We start from the raw sequence: 21,912 nt of genomic DNA on the forward strand, positions 1-21,912 counted from the left end.
AGGGGCTGACCTTTGCACCAGCTTGGCTATGGGGCTAAGTTGCTGAAACAATGGGTCCTATCCAAAGTAGCCTTTTGAGCAAAAGGTTTGTGCAGAATGGGAATGGATCACTACTGAATAGGGAAAGGCCACTGTTGGGAGCATGGGGAAGAAGTACATGGGTTGCTACTTTCCTCACGATTTATGTTTTACACTGTCTTTACTTTGCTTCTGAGCTAGAAATCTGTGACAGTGGTTAGTGAGTTAAAATGTGGGAAACGTAATATTTGGAATGGAAGAGTGAAAAGTGAGATCTGGGTGGTGCAGCAGGAATATCCTCTCAGATGATTAATTTCTGTTTGAGTTACTGGAGGTTTTCAGAGTGATAAGGGAATTCAGTATTGAGGAGCTATTAGGTGCATTGCTTTTAATGGAAAAAATATTTGGATGAGAGGCGGGCACCACATCTGCCTTCTCAGAGACAGGCTGTTCACAACAGTGATTGGCATTGGATAAATGGGATATGTAAAAACAAGTATCAGGGGGCAGTAATTCATTTATTTACTCAAAACATATGAGATACCATGGAAAATGAAATGGAAGATGAATGTGCAGTGACACAAATCTCAATAAGAAATCCAGCTTTAGTGTTTGAGACTCTACTTCTGCCTTCACATTTTCACAGATATGTCCTCTGGTTTGCCAACCCTAGGGCAGCCTACGCAGCAGTGTCTTGTAGCATATGTTTCTGTTTTCTGCTTATTGCCTCCCAATTTTTTTCTGTACACTTCGTTTCTCATCTTCCGTGCCTACAGAAAAAAAACAGCTGGATCACTCAAAACATAGTTGTTGGGCCTGCAAATCTAAGAAGGTCTTTCAAGGATTGTGGAGTTTACCTGTTGCCCAGATTGGAAACTCTCTAATTTGCACCAGAATTGATGCAACAGCAGTGACAGGACCATGACTAGAATTACTGCAGCCCCTTGGTGCTGGTCTGTAGATAAAGCAACTGTGCCTGGTCATTTCAAGAAAATGGACTGTTTTCCTGAAGGATAGGGAAATCTTGCTTTTGGCTATTCCAGGTCAGCAGGAAGGGGAAGCTTGGTTCAGTGTTGCATCATGAAAAGAATAAATGTTGTTTGAGTTCTGGTTGCAGATGCTGATGATGGAAAATGAAAATGGTATGACACAGCCTAAGTTGTATAGATTTCAAAACTTGTTACAGATTGCTTGCAATTAAGTGAAATTGTGGCTTGAAGTTGAACGTTACATGATACGAGTGAAAGAAAGCCCTTGTTTCTCACCTAAATTTAATTTTTGCAGAAACGCTTTTTTTTTTCTGGAGCACCTCTCCTGTGAGAACAGGCTGAGGGAATTGTAGTTGTTCAGCCTGGAGAAGAGAAGGCCCCAGGAAGGCATTAGAGCGGCCTGCCAGTTTCTAAAGGGGGCCTACAGAAAGGCTAGGGAGGGACTCTTCCTCAAAGAGTGTAGGGATAGGACAGGGATTAATGGATTTAAACTAAAAAAGGGGAGATTTAGATTAGCTATTTGGAATAAATTCTTCACTCAGAGGGTGGTGAGGCCCTGGCACAGGTTGCCTATAGAAGCTGTGGCTGCCCCATCCCTGCAGGTGTTCAAGGCCAGGTTGGATGGGGCTTTGGGCAACCTGGTCTGGTGGGAGGTGTCCCTGCCCATGGCAGGGGGTTGGAACTGGGTGGTCTTTAAGGGCCCTTCCAACCCAAGCCAGCCTATGATTCTATGATTCTCTGTGTGTGATTCTGTGTACAAAAGAAGTTTAGGGAATGGCAGCCCTATGCAACTACATCAAACATCCTAATGTTGACTAATAACAGCAATCTGTCATACAAACATATCAAAATAATTGGCTGTGCTTCGTTGATAATGTTGATCAGACTGCATGGCAGTACCTTCTGCCACCAAAATGATTTACAGTAAGCGTGCAGATGTTATTTACGATGACCTCCTAATTCTTCTAGAATGAGGGACTGTATTTCTTCTTGCACATGATAATCTTAGCTCTTTTTAAAATGAGCTCTGTTCACTCAGCCAAATTATTTGGGAAAAATAAGTAGTTAATTAAAATGTCTGGTGCTATAACACTGTCTGAAGTTTAATATTAGCAAAATTTTGGCTGAGCTTGCTAAGAGTGAAGGAAATTGCTCTTACTGCCAGAAAAGGTGTTATATGGTATTTTGCAAAAAGTACTGAACAGAAAGTCTTTACTTTATGGTGTATTCTTACCTAAGTCTGCATTAGTTATTTCCTACTTACATTCTGACAATCTAGCAAAATCCTTTATGTGCTTTACAACAATTTGAATGAAGTGATCAAAGTGGTTTTAGGTTTGGTTGTTTGTTTATTTGTTTCAGTCAATCCATTTAAAACAATGTATTTTACGTTCCACTGCCCTGCATTCGGATACCAATTTTAGTAGTTAGCTGTCACATTCAAAAAAACGATATAGTTGAAAGCTGCAGCTTCGCATTTCATTTGCATTATGTGCACAGAAAAGTTGGAAACAGTATGTGGGGAATATAAGTACTGACTTGACATGAAATAGTTGGAAGTGCAACCGTGGTTCTTTAAGGTTACATGAAGAAAATTAAGTAACTGTCTTATTTTACTTAGTAATAAAATAATTTTATTGGGAGAAAAAAAAAACAGCTTTTGCTTTAAATCTGCTCTAAAAAAATATTTCCAGTGTGGATCTCCAATGTGATTCATTCAAATGAAAAAAGAAGCGAGTTGCGTACTTCCTCTGTGGTATTTTTATTTTTACTTGATGCGGCACGTAATTCTAGAGTGCTTAGTTTTTGAATTTCCAAAGGAAGCAAAAGTTTCTGTGATGACTAAAATGAGGATGCAGAGTTGATGATGATTGACACCTTTTTATACGAACTTCTTTTTTTGTAAAAGTCAAGGTGAAGAAAGTATGCATTTTAAGAATTTGAATATAGGAGAAGCAAAAGTGTTTCATGGTGATGGGACTGAGAGAGAGGCCAAAACCAAAGCCTAACACCCACAGCAAACGGGAACTGCTGAGTGCCTCGACATGACTATATAGCTGCGCGCTGATGGCTTGCCCAGATCATACACGATTTCCATGGCAGCACCAGTGACTGAATCCTTATTTGTCTCGGTGCCTTGATCGCAAGACAGTTGCTTTCCAAACCTTTTGGATGGGACTTATAATACTGAAGACTGGAGAAGAGATGACTAATTCACAATGAATAGTGAAAGTAGGGCGTTACCTCCAGATGCCATGGGTGGACAACTCATAATTAGGCAGACGTGAAATGAAAGGCGTTGGAGATTTTGCTTAAGAGAAAACTATTAAGTGTCTGAATGTACTGGAATGTGTTGGTATTTAGGGTACGAGTTGCAGCTTAAAAAGCAAAGCCTCTCATCACAAGTAATTTTCGTGGTCAAATTCAGGCACAGGACTGCAGTCCCATTATGTAAGTAAAAGCACAATGGGTTCGTGCAAAAAAATGAGCAGCTGTAATGCCTTCTGTCAGCAGAGGAAGGCTGCTCTCTGTGTAATGCTTGCGTATTGGCTTTCCTTTTGTGTTTTCTTTGGCTGGATGCTAGGGATTTTGAAACAGGAATTTAAAGATAGACTGGGAAAGAGTTACAGAGATACTGGCATTGACTGGGACTAGGGATATATCAATATATAATGCCTATATGCAAGGGGCGATTTGTCTGAGTAAGAGTCCATTTAGCAAATATCAGGAGAAACATCTGTCTGTTTCTGTTGCAGTGTGGTACGTTTTTCTGACGGAAAGAAGTAAAATCTCTGAGACTTGAAGGACTTGAAGAATATTTTTATAAAGGTGGACACAGCACTTGAGAGGATACTATAGAAAAACTTTCTGTCTAGAAAGATGGACAGGATTACTGAAAACATTTGTTTAATCTCCATATTTTATGATGTCAGTACATTAATCATCTTCAGAAAATCCAGCCCTGGAAAACATTAAGGAAGTGTTTTCTTTCCTAGTGACCTCAAACCTTCAGAAATGTCTGATAAACCTTTAACAGGATGGATTAAAGGGCAGTCACTGATGTTCATCATTGCTTGAAAATGTCTTGCAGGGAGAGGTTTTTGAGTCATAGGGTAAGGTCTGGATTTGTTCATAGGGCTGTTCTGCACCTGCTCAGTGTAGACATAACCTACCTAGCTGTCAGCCAGGTAGTTGGGGAAAGCCAACTACTTACAGTTCAGGCAAGGTTCAGTCAAAATAATGTATGTGGAAGAATTGCATAAGCTAAAAAAAAAAAAAAAAAAGTGCACATAAAGCCCTAGTGATCTTCTGATGTCTCTTCTCACAGTTTCTTGAAGTTGCAAGTGTTTTTTAGATCTCTGATCAAAATGCAGAAGTAGGTGTTGATATCTTTTTTTCTTTTCTTTCTAACAGCAGTAGTTTAAAATAAAGGCCAGCGAGAATGAAGGGAAGTGGAAAAGAAGTTTCCAGATGTGATTGTGTGTTAGAATAGGACTTTACGGAAATTTAATATCATGCTTGCATGTCCTGAGAGTTGGTATTAATGACTCTATTAGGTCAGGTTCCTACAGCAGTCATGTTAACCTGTATAATTGACGGGAAGCTCAAAGCACAGCAGGGTGCTCCACAGCCTCATGTTTTGTATATGCAGCTGTCAGGGAAATGGCTGGTCTTGCTTCCTTGCATGTCCCAGATACTCTGTTAGGCCACTCCACCTTCATGTGTGCACCCAACTCTCTTTAACACTTGCATTCATACCTTAGGACAATGTCTTTTAGGGGCAATGTGTTCAGTCCAGTCTGCTTTTTTGCTGTATTCAGTTCTTGCAAACAAGTTGCAGCTCTTTGCACTTTAGCTTTAGTTTGCACCTTGAATTATGAACGACCCCGGAATGCTCCATTGCCCTTTGTCAACAACAGATGTACAAGGACAAATTCTGCTCTCAGTCATGTAGGGGAAGATCATGGGATCTGATCTTTTATATAGATATTGTTCAGGGTAATTCACTTCAGGCATACACTAGAGCATTGATAGAGATCAGACTGGGAGCAATCATGAGGTGGACATAAAATATTACCTATCCAATGGATTTATCACAGCTTGCAGAATAGTTAGTGGAATGGGTTCTGAATAGATCCTCTTAGCACAAGAAGGTGACAGTGTAGTGCCTTCTGTAATGTCTGTATGTGTTGTAGTGGCTTAGCTGCCCTTTGCCAGGAACCTTAGCTATCTGTACAGAGCGCTAGAAATGCCATTGTTAGGCTTCAGAAAAGCACTGTTGCTATTTAAAGGAAAGCAATATCCTATTAAGAGAAACCTAGGGGGTACTAATGCAAAATCTCTTACTGCAAAGCTCTGTGTTGCTCATAGAGCCGCTGCTGTTAGTTGGCTACACATTATTTTGTTCAATATAATGTTTGTCACCTATTCAAAACCTGAAGCATTTCACACATGAAATGCCGATGTTTCCAATACACTAAGCTGGATATTTCACTGTCCAGCTGAATGGTCCCCCTTAAGTACTCGGTTATATATCAGATGGAAGAGGGAGGTGGGGAGCAGGATATACAGCCCAGTTACAGGATGTCCTCTGCTACTAAACATGCAACATCTGACTACTGAAAAAGCAGGCATTGAAGTATACCTGGAAGAGAAACTTGGTTTCCAACTTACCAAGTAATCACATTAGTTCAGACCTAAGGACTTAATGTTTATTCAGCAACCTCACAATTCAGCTAAGAGTAGCTGAGCCCCTCCACAAATTGAAAATACAACTTTGTGAATATGATGTGTGATCTTTGATTATTCAAGAATCTACTTCATCTGTGTGGAAATATATCCTGAATTTCACTTGGAAATGTATTTGTACTCTGTGGAACACTTGCTGGCGATGAAGTCAGAACTGCTGTGCTGGGCAGGGGTTTCATTTTCCTGAGCTTTCCCTTCTGCCTATCAGAATGTCAACATGTCAGCTCCTTGTGTTCATTGCTCCCAGATGGTTCAGTGATGTTTGGAAAAGGATTATAAAGCTGGGTTTGATTTTTATTTGTTTACTTATTATTTTATTTGCTATTACTTGCATCTTAATATCACTTGCTGAAATACAGAACAATTTCAATTAATTTTCTTTTGACTTTGAGAAACCCGTTTCCATTGGCCTACATGCAGATTATGCATTTGCAAAATCTATTCAGTCTTCAGAAATACCCATCAACGTTCAGTTCAGTACAAAATGCTATAGCTAAATAAATAGCAATGAGTCCTTCATAGAGGAGGAGAAATATGACTGCAAAGAAGCTTGCAAAACTGAAGGAGAAGAAAGAGGGGCTCAGCATATCATTTAAAATGCTGAGCTCTGGAGCTGACCCACTGAATGGGGGCTCAGGATACATACCACGTAGCATTCTCCTTTTAATCTTTATGAAATGATTCTATAACGATGAGGTATTCTAAACAATGAATAATCTCCTACTAAAGAAAGTTTTTTCTACTCCTTGTAAAACGTAGCTCTTATGCTGAGTCTGAGAGGTTTTAGAAACTGTCAGAGAAAACAATAACAAGGGAAAAAAATGAGTATTATCTGGCCATATACCTAGCCCAGCTAGAAGTTAATACACAAATTAAAGACAGGAGGCTGTTCATAAAGGAAAACTAACAAGCAATGGGAAGTAATCAGTGACTTTCCTAAAGGATCAGTCTTGGGACTAATCTTGCTATTTTCATTAATACCCCGACACCAAAAGGAAGAATGTGTTGCTGAATTGTATTGATAGTACAAATTTTGGAGTTTTATCCACATGTAGGAAGATATTTCTCTTTTCAATATGCTGTCTTTAGATAATTAAAATCTTTGAATCCCCTTGTACTCTTTTTGTACATGTAGGCAGAGTTGTGTAAGAAAGCACCATTTCTGTGAGCATAATGCACATTTGGGGCCTGTTCTCAATTAATTCTGTTCAGTGATCGATATCTGAGATGCAGCTCCCGTCTCGCAATCCAAATTCTTTTCAGATCAATTATATACCTCTGAAAATAGGGAAATACTGACAGATACTAGCTTAGGAACAAGAATTCCCTCACATAAATCCTGAGTGCAAGAGATAGAGATTAGCTGCACTGGCCATGTATATTTAAATAATCCTAATGATTAGAAATGCCTTGCAGAGAGTTTTATGCCACTCTGTTTAACGTCTCTTTAGCGTTTTTTTGTGTATTTTCACAGTCATGGTACTGTTGGGTCCCTTGGCTGCCGAAGGGTCATATAGAGACAGTGTTCAGAATGGCTAAAATTTGCCAGCCCAGATCCTTGAAGTCACCCCAGTAGAAGCCCTACTGTTTTCTCCTTGGTTTTCTTACCTTGAGATGAATCTTGAGAATTGGTAATCAGTCTGGAAACAGAAGTCAGTTCACATACAGTTCCTGCTTATTAACTTTAGCTCTTTAGAGCGTCTGTCATGCCATGTGATAAAAAGCAAAAGTCGTTAACCTGGAGCTCTTTTAATTAAAAAAAAAATAACGTTGGGTTGCTGTGCATAAAGTGTTACGGGATTTGAAATTCAGGGGGCTTCTCTCTCTCCCTCCCTCCCTCCCACCTCATAGAAGATACCTCAAATGGTTGAATTTCCAGGAATGCTGCATTCCCTATTCTTCAGCTTTGCGGGACATGGGGTTCGTGTTTAGGGCAGCTTGTGTTTTCAGCATTATTTCAGGAAAGTGCTTGACTTGTGTTGTCATTTGTACTGAGTGCCAAAGATAATGTTAGCTTTAATATGTGTTTAAATGAAGTTACAGCATTTTAGAAACATTACAGTTCTTAGTCTTGGTTCAAAGTGCATTCAAGTCCACAAAAAAGACTCTCACTGACATGGCTGGGTAGTGGCTCATGTTGTCCATGATCGATGGCATGTGTTTCCCTTCTGTCAGAGGCTGACGCTGTTCCAGCACTCTGATTTCCCTTACGCGTGCTGCCTTCATACATAAATGGACACAGATAGAGGAACAATTTCTGTTTGCACTTTACTTTCCAAGGAAAGAGAGGTGCTCTAATCAGCCCTATCAATAGGTTAGGCTCCAAAGGGCCCAATCAGCGTGGTAGACAAAAGATTTTCACGGTACTGATTATAGAGTCAGCCTGACCGTCAATTAAAATTCCCCTCTCTGAACTTTTGTTTTTAGACAAGGAAGGCCGCATAAGGGAAATTTCAAAGAAGATCCAAAAATAGCAGGTGGCTGTCACTGCTGTGCTGTGCTCAGTTTTAATCATCAGATTGGAGAAATAACATGTCTGGGTTGCACAGAAATGTACAAATGTAGGTTGACTGTTTAAATGCCAGAAATGGGTATGGAGAGGCATGGATTGTAAATTCGAGACTACAGCTGCTAACAAGCCCTTCTACTTCAGATTTTTAGTCAACACCTTTACCCTTCCGCTTGGTTGTTCAAAAGTGGTAAAAGTTGTTAGTGATCTTCTGATAAACGTATTGTAATTATGTGTGTTTCGTTGCAATTCCTGACCTGTGGGTGAGCATCTAAGATGCTTGCTTTTATTTACCAGGCTTAATAAATCCAAAGAATTTGCTGCAATACAGGTAATCACTGTGAATTTATCCAGCAAATGTAAGGTTACCTTTGTTGTTTGGCTTTTTTTTTTTCCCTTTAAGAAGTTGTTGTTGTTGTTTGGGTTTAGTTGCTCTGATTTATGGTGATTATTATCTTTGGTTTTCTGCACTTCAGTTTACTCTAGGTGGCAAAGAAGGCATGTTGGCTTTCTTTGGTATTGTTCAAATACCAAGTAAACAGATTCATATTTTGTTAGTTTCAAGCAATCGCCATGATTTCCTGATCAATAGACTTTTCTTTTGAAAGGGAGCAACATAATTAATGCAGAAGAACACTTTCATTGCTTCTATCTTCACATCAAATATATGGTATAAAAAAGCTATCCTCCATCAGAAGCCCCATGCTGCCTCATTAAAAACACAAACAGGAAACATTTTATTTACTTTGAAAAAGACCGTATCAAAATAGAAAGAGGGGAAGGGAGGAGAGGCTGCAGCTGTTGCAGTCAAAGTTTCAAGTACATTGCCCTTTTTTTAACACTCTCAAATTTGACAAGTTCATGTAGCTATTGGTTTGCAGAGGTATGCATATGTTTACATATATTTACTGGGTTTGTCTCATGCCACCAGGCAATACTTGCTTAATAAATCAAGCAGTGTTATGTATGGTTAGAAAGAAGTGATGGTCAAAAATGGATATTCTTTGTTTGTTCTGGGGGGGGGGGGTTCACTGGAGTGTAGATCTCCATTATTTGGCTTACAGTGCATACGCTTCATCATGATTAATAAATTCCTGTAGTTAATCTGAATGGCAGCACCACCTAATGTGCAATTGGAAGAGTCAAATCATCAGCCACCCCAGAACTGAGGGCCAGGCAATCTGTACAGTATTAGTTTTGTGCTGATGCCAAGCGGCCAGCCAAATTTGAGTCCAAAAAATGAAAGAAAATGCATTTCACTTAATTATGTATTTTTGGCTATTTAAATATCCAATATCATTTTCTCCAATTACACTTCCTTTTTATGGACTCTACTACAAAAATCAAAAGCCAATTCATATAACTAAGCTGATCAGAACAGAAGCTTTTCAATACTAGTCGTTCAACAGTATTTTAAACTACCAAAAGAAATCAGTGAACATGACTGCTTTGCTTTCTGTATTTGCATCCTACTCCCCAAATGCAAAAGGATTCAACTGACTAATTTCCTCCTAGTTTGTAGTTCACAGAGGTAAACCAGCTCCATGGTTTTGGTGCCATCTTGCTACATAAGTCTCCAGTAACTTATGGCTTATAGGAAATCTATGCAGCTTTTATAACTATCAGCAGCTTAAGCTAGAGGGTCTTGTTCTCTCTCTTTTTCCAATCCTGCCCCTTTTAAATGTTATCAGGAACATTCCAGTCTGCTCCCTCTCCGCCCCATGCTAGCATTCAGTTTCCTTTCTGGGACAGTTGTTTTGGATCAGTTGTGAAACACTTGACCAGCAGTAAAGAAGGCCACTGTCTGGGTGACTTGTCACCTCCAGAATGCTTCCCAAGCTAGTTTTTGTTGTTGTTTTCTTTCTGATACTGATTGGGTGTTCTGGTCTCTCCACACCATCCCCCTAATATAGAAAGAATGGTAGAACATAATAACTGTCATCTATTAAACTTGGCTGACTATGCGTCCACACATCTATGTTCTTGGCTAGGCCTGGTCCACGACTTGCAGTCAGACCCTGGGGCCCCTTTCTCTTCTTCAGCACCTGGTCTAGAGCAGCACTTGTCTTGGATCCATTTCACTCCAGGGTGTAAATATTTGTCTGCATATTTGTGTGCAAAAATGTTTGGGGGTTGAAAACATTCAGGTGATTGCAGCTAATATATGAAGGTTGTAGATGTTAGGGGTTTTTCTTCAAGCGGGCAAAAATGGAAGAGGGATCCAGGAGGTGAAGTGGCTGAAATTCCCTAGGGCCAGAAATTTACATTACAAAGAGGAGAACTAGAAACCCTCTGCCCCTTTGCAGACCCCATCAGGTTCTCTGAGCTGGAAATATTGCATACCCATATAGTGCATGTAAGGGAAATATACGTTAGGGAAGTCTGAACCACATGATGCATGGGAGAAGGCTGAGGGAGACCAACTCATTCAACTTCCAGAAGAGAAGTGAAAGGGAGATGACGTTACTGGGTTCCCCTTCCTTTTGGGAGGGCAGAGGAGACAGAACCAGACTCTTCTTCAGACCACTTCGGCGTGGTCAAGCAGTGGAACAGGTTGCCCAGAGAAGTTAAGGAATCCTTGGAGGTGCTCAACATGGACTGGAAATGGCCTTGAATAACCTGAGCTAGTCTGAGCTACAGCGAGTGAAATGTTGGACTAGATGACTTGCCAAAGTGCCCTCCAACTGAAATTATTCTGTGAATCTGTAGCTGTTACTTAGCAGGCCTGTGAGGTGCTGGGATTGACGGGTGTGTTACTGTTCTGTTGGGTGAGGCGGCAGGTAAGGCTTAGCAAAAGGAGAGTCTTTAGAAATGCCATTTAATTTATACAGCTTCCTTAAACTTCACTGTTTGTCTTTGCGGTGGTTTTGAGAGGCTCTATAAGCTGTCTAATCTCTTTTCTTTTAGCTTCAGGATATATGATTTTCCTCTGTCTGCCATTAACACTATACATGAGTGCATCTGTGTTGAGATTGATACCTCAGAATTGAGCCTTACTTCAACAACAGTCATTAAAAGACTGAACTGGATATCACTGGTGCACTTGCTGAGCACAGCCAGACACAGGCTTCAAAAGCTAGACTCAGAGGTCTTGCCATAGGAGGGCCTTGGAAATAGAGTGCAAATGAGGATATCTTAAATATTCTGTCCTAATTATATTTTCATGCTTATAAAGATTAGGAAAAAAAAAAAAAAGAACAAACATAACTTTCTTTTACTAAGAGATTAATGAGGACATGGGGGAATGGACATCTACACACTGCGGTCGTCAAATCCACAGCATGCTGTGATGCATACTATTTCTAAAAACGGGAGAAGTACTGAGATGTTCAGATTGACATTTCAGTGCCTGTCTGGTTTCAGTGCCTGTCTGAAATATAGGGTTCGATAATCCTATTATGTGTGTCTGGCACACTCTTCCTTCTTTAGCAATGTGCCTCCTATAACTGCTATAATGAGACAGAACAGCCAAAGTCTAATTCTGTGTGTGCCTCATCCTATCACTCAGCAAAGTTATATCGTCATCAGATGCAATCTATTGTTTTCTTTCCTGCTGTGTGCTATTGATTTTTCTAACCTTTCTTAATGTTACATTTGCTTGGCTTTTTAACTTTCTTACCAAAGGTTAATGTTATTAAGTTGAGCAGATTCTATAAAACTACAACCATTATTGCCTATCTTGCAATTACGATAGCGTCCTTTCATTAAACCCTGGCTGCATCAGAAAGCTCTGTCTTGAAGATGTTCGTCATTTGTGAATATGGTGAAGGTTGACAAGAACTGCACCTGAACTGTTGTCCAGTTTTGTGGTATAAAATATTAGATTTTTTATGTCAGGAGTAACAGATTTACCAAAAACTCTCACCATCAGTGAACATGAACTGAACATTCGTTCATTCCAGCAAGGTCAGAGAGAGGATACGGGCAGAGTGCTGCTGCCTGTCCTCACTTGGGTCTGACTATGCCAGTCTCTCTGCCATTGTGGCAAAGGGAGCAGGTCTAAAATCTCTTGTCAGCTCTCAGACTGGTTGTCTGTTTGATGTGGAAAGAAAATGAAGAATCACAGTTTAATTTGAAGGAATTGATGGCTTTACTGGTGGCACTCTTGTCAACATTTTTTCAGTGTGATCTACAGTAGTACTTTTATAAAGTGTCAAATGTGCAGACGGTGAGTGAACGGTTTTAGGATACCACTGTTGAACTGTTTCATTTTTAGCTACTGCTGTCACAGCACCACCATCTTGGTATCAATACAAGGTACATCTTGGTACAGCAACCTGCATTTATAACAAATAGTGCATTTGACATCCCATTTACAAGTTTAGAAAATCACATTTCTGTGATTCTGTCTTCAAGGCTTTCTATAGCAAATATGTGGAAAACACCCTGGCAGGGCTGAACATGGGATGTCCATGTGTGGTACTTCACAGCTTTCTTCTGGAGCTGTGGCAAATGACCTACAGTGCCTTCCAGCCACTATATTAAAGTTATCTTGCTTTGAAAGTGACACGTAGTTGCTCCAAAGAACTTTTTTTACCAAAGAACATCCTGAGAAGCTAGACAAGAACTAACTTCAAGCAAAATGTTTTTAAACAGAAGAGAAGCTTTTAATCCAGAGAAGCTGTGGATGCCCCATCCCTGGAGGTGTTCAAGACCAGGCTGGACGAGGCCTAGGCTGGAAAAGGCCCAAGCTGGACAAGGCCCAAGGCAACCTGGGTGGCATCCCTGCCCATGGCAGGGGGATGGGAACCAGGTGATCTTTAAGGTCCCTTCCAACCTACGCCATTCTATGATTGTATGAATTTAAGCTGTTGTACATCATCACTTTAAAAACACAGGATGTTGAGTAAGTTCGGTCTTTCCTGGGTGGAAAGCAGAATCGCAGTGTATCTGCAGCTACCAAAAAGTGACTGTCTAAGGAGGATATCAGGCTTGTTAGTGAGTGCCGGAAAGAGTATTTCAGAAGTTCTGGCGGCAGGTTGGGGTTAAATCTATTATTTATAAATCAGTACCTATAAACCACTTCTGCCAGCACCGGGGAGCCAAGGAGTGGTCCTGGCAAAACATACGACTTCCTTCTCTACTGCTAATTTAGGAGCTGGTAACTCGTGTTCCCCTCTTCTCCCATGCCCTGCAGTAGCTGTCCCCGCAGTTGATTTTGTCTGCATCTGTCACGTTCTTGCACTGTTCAAAAGCTGGTTGTGCAAGACAGGGGAGGTTCTGTCTGTTTATAACTGCTCACAGCTCGGTCTCTCTTGCCACTGTCACTGCCAATAACGAGCCCGCCTGAGAGCAACCTGTTCTTAGTGGATGACACGTCTTTTCATTTAGAGTGGGCTTTGATTAACAAATTCACTTCAGAAGTTTTCAGGTCCAACTGCAAGCTTGCTGGATGGGCCAGAACATCCCTATACCTTTCTTGGGCTCCCTCAGTGTCTCTGGCTGGCCCTGCACAACTCCCATATTGATTGCAGACCGCAGTTGGCTTGAGGCCCTTTTCCCCCTGCCAATTTTATGTTTTGGCCATTCCTGGTGAAGATTGGGAACATGGCAACTCTTCAAGTTGTTTGACACTTAGCACTGAATTCAGGTTCCAATTGCATTTTCCCTTGCCTCTTCGTGGTGGTAGCAACGTTGCCTCTGCAAAGGGACGTCTTCGGTGACATCTGATGATGCATCTATAGCATGCTTCACTTCAACAGGCCTGTTATTACTACCTGAGAAGGCATTTAGAGTAACATGGGGTATCAGAAAGTTTCTACTTTATTTTTGACCATTTTTCCTTTTAGAAGATTTTGAGGAGGGAGGAAAAGTAAGGGGTATAATAAAAAGCATGCCATTATCTCCTCCTCATTTCTTTATCTTCATCCAGATCCCCTACTGCATGACAGTTTTGTTGGGTTTTATATGTGTTCTGGCTGTGTGGGGAAGCATTTCAGTGATAGCATATGTCCTTCTACTGGAGACTCATTATTTTATTGTGTGCAATCCACCAAACTCTCCGTGTACTGATCTGGGAAATTTTGTCTTCTATATCTTTATTTTTAGCACTGAGGTAAAAGCAACTTGAAAGTTCTATTTTTTTTCCTAATGTTTATGAAGTACATTATTTTGTTACACAGGCACACATGCAAAGATTCTGTATTCTGAATGTTTTTCTCTTATCAGTTGTTAAGGTGTATAGAGAAACATAAAAACTGTCAGATAAAGAAAAAGCTAGGAGGCTTTTAAGCGGACCTTGAAGTGGTAGGAGAGGGAACTTCTAAATCCAGCATGTATGGTTCTTATTTTAATTTATGATGCTGTATGGGTATTTGGTATCTTTGAAGCCCCTTTGAGTGGTGACTTTATGTGGTAGATACACTTCATTTTTCCTTACTCAGCTCTTCATCAGAGGCTCAGGAGTTGCTTTAGCACTCAAGAAGTCTGAACTGCTGCTCTTCTCCACTTCAGCATGCTCTCATCTATGTTAGCCCACTGCAAGGAGATTGTTGTTATATTACTGCAAATTAACAACTTCAGTGGTTCGGGAAAACTTGAAAATTTTGTATACATGTTTATACACATTTCAATAGATGTAGCAGAAATGTAGTAACTGTAGTACCAGAGCGGGAGGTCATTTTTCTGGAACTTGATCCTGGAAGTTCTTTATCACCCAGAGCTCACTACACCAGAATTTGTCCAGCTGGCCAAATATCGTAGAACATGCTTATCCAAACTCATGAATATATTCAATATGTTTGGAATATCTGTTCCTGTGCCTATCAAAGAGCTGTTTTATAATAATTTTTTCGGCTGGGACCTAGCTGGGTCTTTGGGCTCTTTAAAGATATAGCCTTTTACTTGATTCTTCTGTCTCCATGTAGAGACTTTGGGATTTGTTAACTGTAATTAATTTCACCAAAGTCAGCATTAGTTCCCAAAACTGAAAGTTGTGTTTATTTTATTTTTCTCTGTCTGTTTTGCTGCTTCTTCACTAGGGATGTGAGTTAATTGAGACCATGGATCAAGATTTCACAGACTTCACCAAGTGCCTTCAGATTCTCCAGAAAAAGATAGAGGAGAAGGACCTGCAGGTAAAGGCGCAACATCTACGTCCCTGCTTGTTCGTAATTACTCTTCCTCTCAACATACTTAGGTTTATGTTTTAAGTTTGCACTGAAATGAAGTATTATCTTCTGTAGCCTTGCCATTCTGAGCTTTTGCCATGTTTACTGCACACCTTGTAAACATCGATGCTTCTGCTAAAAGAAATTACTCAGTGTGTCAACAAACAAGTGCTGGCTTTCTTAAAAGGCAGCTTGTATTGATTTTTGTTAATGAACAACCCAAAATGCAGAAGAGCTGTTGTGGCTGGTGTTCAAAGCAGGAGTCCCACTTTGGCATGTAAATATGTTTTCAAGTCTTGGCATACTGAGCCTTGATGTTCATATCTCCTTCTCTCTTCCCAAAGGTGAGATGGAAGGGGGAATCTTATCCTGCCAACATTACATATGGTGAGCAATATGTCCTTTTCCAACGGTTCCCCTGAAATCAAATGGAACCTTTGCAGAGCAAGAAGTGTGCTAAACTTAAAAAGAACCATATGGAGTTGTCAGCTGCTCCTTTCATTGGAAAGGCAAAGGAGGCACTGTGCCCCCTCCCCTTCCATAGTTTGTTTCGTAGGCCCTCGTTTCATCTCTCTGAGATGCGAAGTTAAAATTTGTCAGGAATTTCAACGTGATGAGTTGATGGCAGATGTGCTCTTGGGATTGCTGTTCTTTTCTCCCCATGGAGCATTCCTTCTTAAGGGCTGAGCTCTCCTCTCTGCTCTCTAACTCTGCGTGAAAAGAGCTGAGAGGTAAGAGCTGTTACATCCTCTTACCAGTAGTGAGGGCAAGAGGCTTATAAGAAAATAAAAGCAACAGCACACAAGATGGGAAAGGAGGAGGTTTGCACAAGCCCTTCCATTTTTATTGTAGCAGGATAGGAAAGTTCACTGACTTCCTGAAATCACTTGTTCTCCAATAAGGCAGCAAGAGATGGAAATGCCAATACCACTCCCTCTTTCTTCTCTCCTCATTCCAGGCTGATACATAATTACCCAGGTTTTGCTGGCTGTTTTGAAATGTCTTAGTCTTCGGAAGGAGGTGTATGTCCATGTGACACTTCAGAGTGCTGTTGCACAGTGCCCAGTACATGCTGTTGTTCATTAGTTGTTTTTTTCCCCTCATCAGTGTAAACAGAGACAGGAGAGTTCCTCATGCACCTCTTATCTGTCTGTATGTGAGCCAGGAAGCTCTTTGGTACTTCATTTTTTTTTAATTAATTAATTTTATGCATTTATCATCAGAAAAGCACACCAGGGTGTCTTGCCACCTAGAACATGAATGATAATGAGTGTGATCGGAACTGATAAGCCACTTACATCTAGGACTTGTTTTGACTTTGACAAGTAAGGTGCTTCCCTCTTAATATAACTACCCCTAGAATAAGGAAGAACCTGAATGTTTCCTGGATTCAGTTCATTATCAAATCTCAGCTACAGAGGCATTTTTTAAGCTATCACAAGAGGTTTTATAATGAATAATCAATGTGCGCTTAAAATAAGAGCGGTGGGAACATGACAGCTTACAGATGTGTTTCAACAGTAAGTAGTCTATTTGTAAACTTGGAATTCTTTGATCGCTCTACTAGGTAAAGCCCTGTTAAGTTAGTTAAAGGATATTGCACTATAATCCTTTGTGATGTTTTGTAAAGTGCAAGCCAGAGTGTAATTGCAGTAATTGTGTAGAGTTCACGGCAACGCACTAAACCTAAGACTTCAGTTTAGTTACACTGTCATGCTGTTATACTTAAGACATAGTTGAGACCTGCTTTAAATGCAGTTTTTCAGAGGTGCAAGAAGTAAAGCAGACATATTATCTATAAACTAAGTACTACATTCCTTAAATGCTAGCTGCTTCTTTTTTTTTGCGGTGTCTGTTCCATGAAGTATAAGAAGATGCTATCAGCTAATTCATACTCGCTAATTAAAGCATACATTTTTATTTTTGGTTTTCTGCATTTTTTGACATAAGGGGCTTCAGGAAGTCATTGATACAACTTAAGCAACTAATATGCGAAGCTTAAGCAAAAAGAACACAAAACTGTATCACAACTGTATAAAGTAGAAAGGTTCAAATTTTCCCTATGATCAGAAGTGTTAAGTATACTTCATTAGTAGGAGGGTTGGTGATACTTTTGGATGCCCTGATGATGCAGTGCTTAGTTTGATGCCTGGTTCCCCAATAACAGAGTTTCTGAGCATTTGCAACATTTATTGGCCTCAGTTAATGGATGCAACCACTTGGCTTCTGTGAAACTCCAGCCCCTATAAATACCTAAAATTGCACTTAATTTAGGCATATTTATGGGAAACATTTTGCCATGAAAACGTCAAGTGATAAGGAAACAGACTGTTCTAGCCATAGATCTAAAACCTTTGAGGAGAATGCAGATATCTTCCGAGAAGAAAGCTGCCACTGAATTCTGCAGTCACTCAGAAAGTACACACATCTGAGAAGAAAGGTCCAGGGTCTAAAAGTGGAAAGAGTTGTTCACCTGCATTTGCATTTTTGGCCTGAAGTACAAACTTGCATGTCACAGTCTGGATTTTTTTCTCCTTCAGGAAAGACTATCATAAAAGCTTTCCTTTTAACTGAAAATATTAACTAGGTGAAATATGTTTTTCTGGTTCCAGGTGAACAAAGATATATCTCCAGCTTTGATTTTTACTGATTCTGGCTGGCTTAACCAGGGTACATGTCAAAGAGGCACTATAAGTCTGTTTCCCAATGATTTATAATTGAAATTACTAAACAAGGAAAGTATCTTTTTCGTAGATTAAAAAAAAAAAAAAAGAAAAAAGAAAAAAAAATTACAGTCATGCTGTGTGTGTCACTGCTCTTTTTGGGTAGCAATATGCTAAATTAGGAAATTAATTAAATTCAATGTGTAGCCTGGATCCATAATCCTGTGACATAGTTTGTCTGGATGAAATTCAACTGTGAGACACTGAAGTATTTGAAACAGATGTTCTTCAGTTGGTTAGAGAATAAGTTATCATTTATCTGCTGCACTGGATGGATAAAATTTCTACTCTGATCTATCAGTCACCTCTATGGAAGTTCTATGTGAACAAGATTTTTGAGCTCTCGGGAGCTTACGGGGGCAATATTTTGTTCCAAAGGAATTCAGTTTTGGTAGTTTATTTTCCATTTCCACACTTCTGTCCTCCTCCTCCTCTTCCTTCCCACTCACACAGATTGCTTGTGAACAAATAACTTTTGAACAGAGGAATAGAGTACTGAAAGGTAATCGTGTCATACAGCTTTCTTGCCTGTGGCCACCTGAGTGACAGACACAGTGAGACAGATGCTCAGTGCCCCCACAGAAGAGAAAGCTGCAAAGTCAGTTTAGATTTAACTGGTTGTTGGAGAGTTCAGTTTGGGAAGAGGCCTTAGGAATGCCTTTACCACAATGAAGGGTACAACTGGAGTTAACAACCTACTGAGACAGATCTGGGAGAAAAAACACCTTGTTAGTTCTTGAATTGCTTGTTTGATACAAAGAGCAGTAATTCTGTCATATAGAATAATTTTCCGAGTTCATTATTACTTTTCCCTTTTCTCAAAGAAAAACTCTTAGAAAGTTTTTGAATCCTTAGTGTCATTCATTTCTGGTTTACATTGTGTAATGTAATACCATAATTTGCTTGCTTAGCCAAGTCATTCAGGAAGCAGTATTGGGGTCATTTTGTGATATCTGAGTCATCTAATTGTGTATATTTATAATCACATACTGCAGTGAATGTTAGGACAAGCAGTACCAAGCTATATATATGGAAGTTAGAATTGGTCTTAATTTTCCCTCTCCGCTGCCCTAATTCATTTGTGAATTGAATTGTGTTAGTTGGGTGAAGCAGTGAAGTACAACCAACAGAATCTGACTCCTGAACTTTCTTTCCAGCCTAAAGGCTGTTAAATATCCCTTCCTCTTTCTGCATGACTGTGAGTATGCATGTGTACACACATGTGCATGTATGTTTATATATACCCACAACTTTTCTGGCAGCATACCTTCCTATCCCTATGTGATTTTTTTTAATGTCATAATAGCTCTGTCTTTATTTCTGACATTTGTTTCTTTTACCTTGTTAACGGTCTGTTCAACTTTACATGTGTATATTTCGTTTTACTGCTTTAATCACTTTTTTTTTGTTCTATAGTTATGTGAGTACTTTTGTTTCTTCATTACAAGACGTTCAAGTAAACTTAATTTCAGTAATTTCTGTCTGATATGATTTGCTGGTCTTTCTCTTATGTAACACAAGCTATTTCAAGACACCATCTGAACTGGCAGAAATGGTAGACTTGCCTACAGTATCTGTTTTGAGATCAGCAGATCTCACATTAAAAGTGAACATCGTTATCTCCGTTTTGCAGATAAAAAGCAGATGTACCGAAGCGACTTGTCCGCGGTCTCCCAACATGGTAGTGGTCCAGCTGGGGATGATCCTCCAGCTCCTGGTCTTTATCGTGCCCTCTTTCCGTAACGCTCTCCCTGGTCTCACTCACAGACAGCTCACAGCAGCACACTCGAGTAAGATGTGGAAGTGTATTTATCAATTATGCAGCTCCAAGGAGAATCTGCATAATGTAATGATAGATTTAAGCCATTATCTTTATCTCAGAGTTGCAAACTCCCTGTTCTTTAACTGTTTCATCTAAAATACCGTTTAGTCTTAAAGCTAAGCTCCGGGACTTTTCATTTAGCTTTATTATCTTTTCTGTTTAAAAGTTAAAGCACCTCATTTGCTTACATGAGCTGAAGATAAAAAATTGATTTTATTGAAAACTAAATGCCTTTTAGTGGTTTAGTATTAGTGTGTTTCAATTGATAATAAAAGCATTAGTGTCAATATGAAAAGGTGAAAAAATCCAAAGCAACTCTTCTCAAAAACCCATTGCAGTAAAGGGATATTATACTAACATTTCCATTTTAAAATTGCATTTTAAAGGTTCACTATATCAGCAGCCTATGGTATTACTTCTTTTAAGTGAATGCAAGCATTCTTCCCTTTGCCCTTTTATAGGAAGTGTAAAATTAGTCCACTTTCTTTTCTGTTGAGGGAGACTAAGCCTAATGTAGTGAAGTCATGTGTTCATAAAGTGCTTGAGAGAAGACAATGAAGTGCTGTTGATGTTCCACTTCAGCTATACAGTGTTCAAACAGCATATTAAGCACTCCCTGCTTTGTCTTTACCCGAAGAACAGGACCCTGAAGGAAAAGAAAATGCCATAGTAAGCAGATGTAATGATTTAAAAGAGAAGAATTTCTTGACATAAAGAACAATCCCATGTAGAAAAGACGTAACCTGACTCTGTTTGACCAGTCTTTGGTTTTGTCAGTCTGTTGAGGTCATTCTTGATGGCATGACATTTTTGTAACAGTTAACATATTGGCTTCAGCTCCTGACTGAACTGAAATTTTGCTGCTCACATTAGTGGCTGGTAATTTCATGGAGGGACACTAGTTCTAATTTTCTAAAAAGCTTGGGGTGCCAAGAACAGCAGTGGGAACGGTAGTTAAAAGGAAAGCCTAGGAATGAGGGCCAGTGGGTCATTACAAGGATTTGGGAACAGGCAGTATCAAAAACAGAGGGAGAGGCAGTCTGGAAGATACCAAAGCTGGCATGGAGCAGGACTGTGCAGCTCTTAGGAGGAGACTGAAGTTTATGGCTCTGTCTGTATGCAGGGCTAAGAATAAACCTGTTCAGTTTTGGTGGCACTGTTGCGTTTTTCTTCTTAATGCCTCACTGGAGGAGAATAGAAAATGCAAATGAGAAATATTTAAGGGAAGTTAAATACATTTATAAAAGGTTTCTACACTGTCAAGTGCTATATCAAAAGATTTTCATAAGTTATTAATAGAAAAATCCTCTTCATAAACCTTTCTTGTCAGAAACAACCAGATCTAAAGTGTTTCCTATGAATTCCCACTTTAATGTGTAGAATCTCATAATAACTTTCAGCAGGGGTAAATCTATCCTGTAGGATACAGACGTATCCTTGACTGCTGACCATTTTGACTCTAAGGTCTAAATCCACCTTCCAGAAATGCAACATCTACCCCATCCCACCTACTGTGGAAATATTTTAAGGCTTCCCGTTGTGAAGGTATGGCAAGGTACATTTCTGTAATGAAGGATATCAGAAACACCCTAATCTTTTGTGAAGGGAGCAGGCTGTCTACCTGTTCCTCTGTAACTGTGGGCATCAAGAGACACTAAATATCTTAGGCATTTGTGTTAAATAATTTAACGTAAAATGGATGTCTGCAAGAACATACTGCATCATATACTGTGAATTTTTCTTATGCAGTGCTTGAATACTCTGCTGGGGCTTGTATTTGGTCTGTGAAGATAATTTAAAGAAAAAAGGCAGAAGCAGAACAAAATTGATGGAGAATGTATTGATTTCCGTTTGTTAGTTTAAAAACACAGATAAACCCCATGTCAAACTTCGTGGTGGAGAAGAACAAAGGGGGCAAACACAGTTTATTTGGGCAGTTTGGGGAATGGAGAGGTTACTCATTAGCTAGACTGTGGTATCTATTCAGAATCCA

General features: G+C 39.7%; 1 protein-coding gene across 23 annotated transcripts in view; it reads left to right on the forward strand.

Moving 5' to 3' along the window:
• The window catches only part of TPK1 (thiamin pyrophosphokinase 1), a 325,524-nt gene that overhangs the window by 180,581 nt on the left and 123,031 nt on the right, over positions 1-21,912 (forward strand). For 20 of the 23 annotated variants that reach the window (XR_010829321.1, XM_066992164.1, XM_066992163.1 and 17 more), the window contains one exon: positions 15,246-15,341. The exons of 1 other annotated variant lie outside the window; for it this stretch is intronic. Coding sequence is in view for 21 of the 22 variants with exons in the window: in XM_066992164.1 (XP_066848265.1) it covers positions 15,246-15,341 (96 nt within the window). In the remaining variant the exon portion in view is untranslated. Of the gene's footprint in view, positions 1-10,827; positions 11,046-15,245; positions 15,342-15,742; positions 15,762-21,912 lie in introns of those variants that run through there. 2 more of the 23 variants (XM_066992184.1, XM_066992185.1) reach the window with 2 other exon arrangements.

The sequence above is a fragment of the Anser cygnoides genome, chromosome 2, assembly GCF_040182565.1.
Source record: "Anser cygnoides isolate HZ-2024a breed goose chromosome 2, Taihu_goose_T2T_genome, whole genome shotgun sequence".
Lineage (NCBI taxonomy): Eukaryota > Metazoa > Chordata > Aves > Anseriformes > Anatidae > Anser > Anser cygnoides.